We start from the raw sequence: 8,844 nt of genomic DNA on the forward strand, positions 1-8,844 counted from the left end.
TGATCTTCATTCTGATTTATGTCCCTTAAGTACCTTTTTTGTGCATTTCAGCATGTCCTGTGAAAATGTAACTGTTCTTAACTTCTTCTAACCTTTGAAATATCATTGTTATTACAACCATGTCTTTTACTCCAAATTATTACATTGCCAGTAAAGCACATAAATTCCTCTTTATGTCTTGATGCACTTATTTTATAGCTGAGTTTGTTTACTGTATTTACTGTCCTATTACTGGTGGAATAAGTGGAGCAGAGGCTTGCATCTGTCATGCCTGCACTGCCTGTTTGCATCCCTGCCTTAAAAATAAATCTAATAATGAAAGCTGATTTGCTTCTTAATTAGTGGTGCTGCCTTGAAATAGCTGTAGTCTTTGAGAAAAGCATACTCATTTTTTTCTCTTTTTTCTTTTCTTCTACTTTCAGTGTTAGAGGTAATATTGATTGGTGTGAGCATTTGGCAGAAAAACCCCTATCTTTAGCGAAATAAAAAGGCACTTGCCTTTGACCCACTGCTCCTTAATTCATGCAACACCAACCTGAATGACAGCAGGTTGTCAGCCATACCAAAAAAGGTCTCTTTATCACTCTCAAAATCTTTTACTTCGGGCAACTTGGAAGGCTCCTGTAATCTACTGTGACTGGAGGGAGATGGAACTTCCAGTTTGTTCTTATTCTATCTAATATTGCTGCACTGATTTGTTCCTCTCCCTGGGCACCTCTTCTCTTCCTAGGGCAAAAAAGTGTTAAGAAGAAATAGGCAGACCCTCTTGTTGAGCTTTGCATCAAGAAACAGGAATATTCAGCCTTCTCCCAGGAGCCTTCAAGGCTTCAGCTCTCACCCATCTCAATTTTGAGCTTTCCTTGCTCCTAGGAAGCAAGGCACAGCAGTTTTCTATGCATAATGGATGGATATTTATGAAGCAAAACCTCAACCAACTAAGCCCTACCCCCTCCCCCACAACCTTTCTAAAATGTGTTTCATCACTGTAATACTGAGTCAGGGTATGTGGCAAAGTGTGGATTGGAATTTAGGTATTAAGCTTGCTAGGGCAGTCAATAATCTCTGTAACAATATTCTCTGTAAAATATGCTTTAATTTTAGCAAAAAACTATAATTAGCTTGTTTTAAAACTTTTTAAAAATGGTTTGAAAGAAATGTAATTGATAGGAATTAATGAAACATAATGGGATGCTGCAACATTTTTCTGTGCTAAATGCTCAAGAAGAGGTCGGTCAACTTTATAGCAACTATATAGTCAAAAAATAATAACAACCTCCCCAATCATATATGATAAAAATATTGGATTTATTAAGCTAAGGATTTAATGCTGGTCTTCAACACACTGGATTGAAAATGTTGAAATACAGTGAATGTTATTTGCTATTACCAGAAATCTATGACACTTAATCATTTATGGTACTTATGTATTCCTCTCTTTACTGCAATACTATGAACGTTGTCCTTTAACTAATGGTTGCAGTTTTTAAAATGGAATCTGTTTTTGACAGATGAGTAATTTTGGTATTTAATGACTATTGTGAAAATTGATAATCTGAGTCAAAGCCATAGGGTAGTTGTCATCTGATGTCTTCTGTAAACATAAATATTTATCATCGAACTGATTACAGCTTTAGAATAATCTGAAGCACAAAGGGTAGGGAAGCATCCAGAACATGGAAGGATTAGGCAGTTCCTATGTCCCATCCCTATGAGGCTTTGCTGCACTTGAAGTGCAGCTGCTTGAACTTTGGCAGTAGCAGAGCATTGTGTACTGGCTCCTGCTGAGCCGTAGCTCCATTTATTTTTAGTAAGATACAAACCTATATGCTTGTTAGTAAAGCATAGTATCCAAAAAGTACGATAAAAATGCTTTAGGTTTTAGCTAGAGTTGTGTTAATGATGTAGGCCTCCCTGGCCTGCTTCTGTTTGATTTCCATCGTGTGATAGTATAAATATCTGTGGTGTGCACAGGACATTTTTGTTCCTCTTTTTTGTAGGAGACATATGTTGGATGACATGGCCAGTCCTGCATCCGTGTGTCAAATACCTGATTATGTGATGAAGGGGAAGCTGTGGTGCATGAGAGCCTGTGTGTAACTAGAGGTATCTGACCAAAAGGCAGACTGCATAGACCTAGATGCACAGGAAGTGGGCAGTTAAACCACGAGAATAAATCCAGCTGTGATGTATTTTCATGTCACTGACTCACTGGGGTTTAAGAAAAGTCTTTTACTCTGAGGTGAATACCTGCTGTGGTGGTCCTTTTAATTTTATCAGTTGTTACTGGAAGCAAATCTAACTAATTTCATTCTTTTGAAATCTATCCCTTGCCTACTGAAATTAGTGATGCTGCTGATGTGGAGTTGAATTAAAAATATATTTCAGGAGATATGCTAAGTAAAAAGCAAAGCTGTTTAATGCGGTTGAGAAGTTGCTATTTTTCATTCCTCATCCAGTGAAGAAGCAGGTGTGCAGCAGGCAGAATAATGTTATGCCAAATTAAGGTCGTCTTTTACACATGGCATTGAGAATTGATTATTTAAATTAGACTTTTTAGTTATCAGACATTAAATATGGCATCAGCATTTCACTCTATGTCAGTCTTGTCACTTAAAGTAATGATTAGATAATATGCACAACTGTGAACAGTAAATGCAGAATCTTTATCAGCATGTTAAAATTCATGCTATAAGAATGTCGCTTTCATAAATGTGCTTGTAATTTATTGTCTGTATGATCTGTGTGGTTCATATGGCAAAATCCATGAAAATATTGTAGGGAGGAAGAGAACACTTTAAAATCTTTAAAGTGCTAAGGCAACAATTGCCACTCTGACCTAGTTCAGCAGGGAAATGAACTGGTGAAAGGTAGAAAAGGAGATTTAATTGAATTTATTTTTATTTTTACAATTCAAAAGAAAAAAAAAAACCCAAGTCTTACACTTATTGAACATTAGCAGATGACTATAACTGATCATAAGGGAGTGTCTTTATACTCACTTAATTAAGCACACCTTCCTCATTTCAAATGACTGTAGTAGTATCCAGAGGGGACAAAAAAATGATTAAAAGCATCAAAGAGAGTAGAAGTTAGCAAATTAACACATTCCATCTCTTTCTTTTGCATTTCTGCTGCAAATAAGTGGAAAAATCTGTATATATTTTCTTAAAACAGTGGTGTGATGTGCATTCCCAGTGGCTGTATCGTATGCATTTTTGCATTTTTGGTAAGACTCTCATATAAGGAAAGCAGGAACAAGTTAAAAGCCTTTATAAATGTATTTTGGAGTGAATTATTTCAGAATTCTTTTGGAGGGAACTCAGTTGATTCCAGGAAGGTCAGATAGGAGAACCTTTTAGTGAGATAAAGCTTATTATGATCACAATAATCCTGCTGATTCAAATAGCTAATAATTTTTTATTCAGATAGGATCCTTTATTCTTAGGGATGCAAATTTGTCTCAGGTCACCAATCTGTTCCAGGAATTCCTTCTTTTGACAATTTAAACAAGAGAGGCTACAAAGCTTTGACCTAAAAAGTTCAGTATTTCCCCAGGACATTTTTAGAAGGGAAAAGTTGGATTTTATCTTGTTGTTATTATCCCGGTTGGGAAGAGGGAAAAGAATAGCAAACGAAGAGTGATAAAAAAGATTGTGCTTTTGAGCTTTTGACATGCTAGCAGAAGCCACAGAGGGACATTTCTCATTGCTTCTGTGATAATACATATTACCAGGTAGTCTTTTCTTTTGTTAATTGTTTAAAACAGGTTGATCTAAAACTCCCAAACAATCTAATACACCCAAACGTAACTGAGGATTGTGTAACTGAATAGAACTGTGTCTATTTCCAAGGCTGTGAGGTAGTACTGGAGGGATTTATTACCTCCTTTTGCCTCTGTAAATAGCCAATAATTCACAGAAGCCTGTAATATCCTCTGGATGACAGGGACTACACTGGTTGCAAGCACGAGAAGGGATGTCCCGGGTTGCATTTCTTTTACTGGCATTTTTTGATTTGATGGCCTATAAAGACTGGATATGATTTGATTGATGCTGAATACAGATTCGGGAATTCAGATGATTACGTGATACCCAGACAGTGGGGGTTGATACTCAGAGCAAGCAAGAGCTTTGTATTCCCATTGGTGACCGATAATAAAGCTTCTATGGTATTGTGCATTATTTTTCAAAAGTAATTATGCTAATGGAATGGTATGAGCTTGCTAAAGGAATGACATGTTAATTCAATCTTGCTTTCAGCTTTCTGCTGAAATGATGTTAACTCCTGGTCCAGGTTAGATCAGCCCAATTTAGAGTTTTTTGCTGCAGAGAGGGCAGAATCAAGATTTTTACGTATCTTCTGTAGACTTAAAAGTTCTGTGTTGCTTTTGTATCTAGGGCCTGGTCCTTTACTGCCACAACACAACATGTATTAAGGGAGCTCAAATGCAGGAAATAGGTCAGAAATCCCTCTGTGCCATCAGGGAAATATTTTTAAAAATCCTCCACAGGCCTCATTATTCTGCCCTCTTAGCCAGCATCCTTCCTGTCATTGGGTTCTTGATGCCTCAGCAGAGACTATGTGGGAATGGTACATTTTCTGGAGAATCTCTCTTAAGATATGTTATGAATTTCTGCTTTTCACTTACCCCAGTAAGTTTCCTTTGCCAGAAACTCTCTACCATCTCTGGGAATGGAGAGCAACTATATGGAGTCATCTAATCACTTTACACGGATCACAAGTACATGAATATCCCCCTTTATCATTAGACTCTTAAGAGGTTTCTGAACCCAAGTCAGAAAGTGTTAGCTCCCATCAGTCCCACCCTTTAGGTGTGGTTTAGACAGCCTGTGCCAGCGTCTACCTTACAAGCTCATTTAGAGGCCAACAGAGAGCAAAGCATTCTGCAGCATGAGGCACCTTGCAGCTGTTAGATCTGCATGTAATGGTCTAGGTTATACACTCATCCAGGCTCACGAAAACATCGGGAAAGTTGGACTGCTCAAATCTCTCAGAAAATGTAGTAGTTTAGAACTACTATAGGCATTTGGTTGAATATTGCGTACAGCTCGAGCGGCTATCCAGCCCTTACTCTTGAAAGGCTACATAGATGCTATTTAACCCTTTTGTGTAGTTGAGGGCTTTCTCTTGTAAGTTTTAAAAGCTGCTAATATTCTTTTAGTATCACAGTCCATAACCACCAAATTAGCTTTGACATGCAGTCATTTTTCTCACTGACAGAGAAAATTCTTCATTAAAATATGTTGCTCATTAAAGTCAGAGATGCATTACAGTCAGGGGGAAAAGGGTATTTCTAATGGCTATAATAAATAAGCAAGACCTGAAGCCATAAGTGTTAGGTTGGTTTTTTTGTCTGAACATAAAGTGTTGAGCCTCCTAATGTTGCTGAAAACCTGACTTGTAGAGACAAATCTCTGTCCTGATTTCTGTCTTTTTAAACTCTCACTACAATGACCTTTGTCATTTTGTGTGTTTAATTTAACATCAAAACCTCTGTTCTTACTATTAGGCTAGAAATCGGACAAAAGTGATGTCCTAGCTTGTTTATTGCAGGTTATTTGATACTCATACAGCCTTGTATATGACCATGTGAATATTAAAATTACTAACATAAAAGCTACAGAGCTACCAATCTGTGTTGTTTCTACCCTCACAATTAATCCATTAAAATGCATATTAAATTGCCATTGACTCCTTTTAGAGTTGTCCTCTGGTCTGTAAGGGTCCCATCCCGTGGCCTTGGGGAAATGGCAGTTCATTTGCTTGCTCAAAACCTGCTGCAGAAGCCCAAGGCTGAGGTTTCAGTGATCAGAATTGAATGAGGAAGCAGCAAGTTGAGAGTATGACCATGATAGATGGTATGTTGATTTCAGACTGGGTACATGAGTAAGAGTTGATGGTACCTCATCTAGCATTCATTTTGGTCCTTATGAAAGTAATGGAGATATTCTGGAAGGGGAATGGATTTCCTGGAGAAGGCTTTCCTAAGGATCCTGATGGGAACTTGACTGTGAGAGGGCAGAAGTGTTTTGTGAGGCCTCAGAAACAATTCTTTCTAATTCAGCTTCTGTTTTTTGTGGAGTTGGGAACCATTGGGAATGGAGAGTATCTCTTAGTGTTTCCTCTTCCCAAGCAATTCCAAAGGGCCTCTGTTTTGCTGTGTTCTGCTGCCAGGTGTCAGGCTTGTGTTTTCACTTAAATCTCTTCACTTTTAATATTGCCAAATAACTAAGGTGAGGAGGAAAAGAAAAAGCAACAAAATATCTGAGTTAATCCTGTAACAAATTCAGGAAGATTTTTTTCTCTTTCATGGTCTTCCTGTGAAGAGGTGTGAGTGAATTCACTAACTTTTGTGGAACTACTTGATGAGTAGAGCATGTCTACAAGTTTGGAATAAAATTATTTTCCAAAGCTGGCCTCAAGAGCAGATGTTGATTCTGTTTAGCTGTTGGGGGCTTTTTTTTTTTTTTTTTTTTTTTTTTTTTTTTTTTTTTTTTTTTTTTTTTTTTTTTTTTTTTTTTTTTTTTTTTTTTTTTTTTTTTTTTTTTTTTTTTTTTTTTTTTTTTTTTTTTTTTAGCACATGATGTTACATCACTTGACTCAAGGCGAAATGAAAGACCACATTAATAAATTTATTTGGAATTTTTATAAAGATTGCAGTGCCGTAAGATACCATGATAATTGAAATGTCTTTGCATATTTAAAAATAATGTTTAAGGTAAATACCATTGATTTAGCCTAGAAAACTGGTTGATTTCTCTTTTTATTTTAAATATTATATTATATTGAATTAATGTAATAGATTTTAATATATTTTCAGGGTGTAATGAAAGCCACTTCTGCTTCTAGCCCTTATTAAAATAGTTTTAATGTACCATGCATTCCATTTTAACCACAATTCAAAAAGGAATGTGCATGTTACTTATGACTTTCCTGCTATTCTTCGTTTCTATATTTTGCTCTTAGGTTTCCTCAGCACATTGTTAGACCCAACCCTAGCAAGAAGGTGATTGATATGGCTCTTTGTGCCCTGGCTAAATAGCTAAACATAGAGTGTATTGTGTCTGCACTCAGGGAAAAAATGAAATGCAATTAAATTCATTTCAACTTCAGTAGCATGACATTTCTGTTTCTTTCATGTCAGGCTTTATTCTTTTCTATAATCAGATTTTGTAACCCTTTTTATAATGTCTCTTCACTTCAGTAATCACTAAATAGGATGCTTGTGTTGCAAGTTAATTAGAAATTCTTGTGTGCCTGGGTTGACTTTTCCCAAATCCTTGGTGTGGTTTCCACATCTTGTGAGAGAGCATGTTTCACTCTCCACTGAGCTGTTTCATATCCACTCTTGAATCCTCCATGTTTAGGTTTGCAAGGGATTTTCATGTTCCCTTTTGGAAACTGAAGTATTTCTTAAAATATTTCAGGCAATAGGAAGTGTCTGTATACTAGGATAGGTTTTTCATCACTTCTGAGAGTTTACTCACCCTTTATATTGCCAAAATCCATGACGGTTAACACAGCCTTTCACAGCAAGTGCCAGTAAGAATGCAGGACAATGATGCATGCGGGAGGTGAAAAGGGGAGGACAAAAGATCTTCATCATCCAGCTCTTTGTTCACAGTTGTAAATTACAATATACTCAATAGTAATGCTTAGTTTTAGGGGTAAGTATTTGTAGAGTTCAGTGAAGGATTCAAAGAAACATGAAGAGTGAGTTAAGTTCTTATCTAAATTTACCTTAAAGACTATTGCATGTAGGTTTCAAAAGTCATCTTTTGGTTCAGTGAGAGTTATTATTTCCTAATGAAAAATATGTAAGAAACTCCCATTAAAATAAACTTTGAGGGGAAAACCTATCATACTTGCAGATTTCCTTGGGTACACAGGCATTATTGTTATGCTATTAATTTCTTCTTTGTTTTAGCTCCAGTGCCCCATCCCCCAGCCTAATCTCCTCATCCCTATCCACCCTGTACTGTTGTTTCCTATAATTAGTGAAGATACACATCTGTCTTCAGGCTACCACCTAATCTCTAAGGCCATATGGGTAAATGGAATATAATTATAATCTGGTAGACACGGAGCCTTCTGCGCATGGTTGTGTCGCTCCTGTTCATTTTTAAGCAGGCAAATTGAATCTATGATATAGTAGGGCTTGGAGGATGGATTTAGTCCTTGCAAAGGAAATATTTTTCAGATGAGAATTTTGTTGTGTTAAATTTGGGTGGGAATTGCACCAGTTTGGGAGGAATTCTGACAAAATGTTACTGCAATATGCAAGCACCCTGCATATTGTGAAGAATTCACCTGTGGTTATATGCAAAATATTAACAGAGGTCATTTTTTGTCCCCCTCTTTTTCAGTTATTTTTATTTCAGTTGCTGCGAGGACTGTCTTACATCCACCAGCGTTACATTTTGCACAGGGACCTGAAACCACAGAATCTTCTGATCAGTGACACGGGGGAGTTAAAGCTGGCAGACTTTGGTAGGCAAGCAGTTAATTACAAGTCTCTTATAATGTTGTAGGAATGTCAGACAGATGGTTCCATTGATTTCTCTTCCCCCCACCCTATTCCTTAGACACACCTTCTTCATTGTAGATAATTGCACATTTTACTCCTGAGTGAAGAAATTGATTATGGTCAACAAAATGCTTGATTAAAAGGGAGCAAGTGAAAAACAAATACACACTCCAGTTCTCTCAAGGAAGATAATGCTGAAAATATTTGCATTTTATTTATCATGAGACTTCTGAATTAGAATTAAAAGTGTTTAAAAAAAAAAAAAAAAAAAAAAAAAAAAAAAAAAAAAAAAAAAA

At 36.6% G+C, this 8,844-nt stretch overlaps 1 protein-coding gene across 1 annotated transcript in view; it reads left to right on the top strand.

The window, feature by feature from the left end:
* CDK14 (cyclin dependent kinase 14) overlaps positions 1–8,844 on the top strand; it is a 229,171-nt gene that overhangs the window by 69,463 nt on the left and 150,864 nt on the right. Inside the window, exon 6 of the mRNA XM_027893192.1 lies at positions 8,388–8,511. Coding sequence (XP_027748993.1) covers positions 8,388–8,511 — 124 coding nt within the window. The remainder of the gene's footprint in view (positions 1–8,387; positions 8,512–8,844) is intronic.

This window comes from Empidonax traillii, unplaced genomic scaffold, assembly GCF_003031625.1.
Source record: "Empidonax traillii isolate 1590-97213 ecotype Southwest subspecies unplaced genomic scaffold, ASM303162v1 scaffold384:size1533304, whole genome shotgun sequence".
Taxonomy (NCBI): domain Eukaryota; kingdom Metazoa; phylum Chordata; class Aves; order Passeriformes; family Tyrannidae; genus Empidonax; species Empidonax traillii.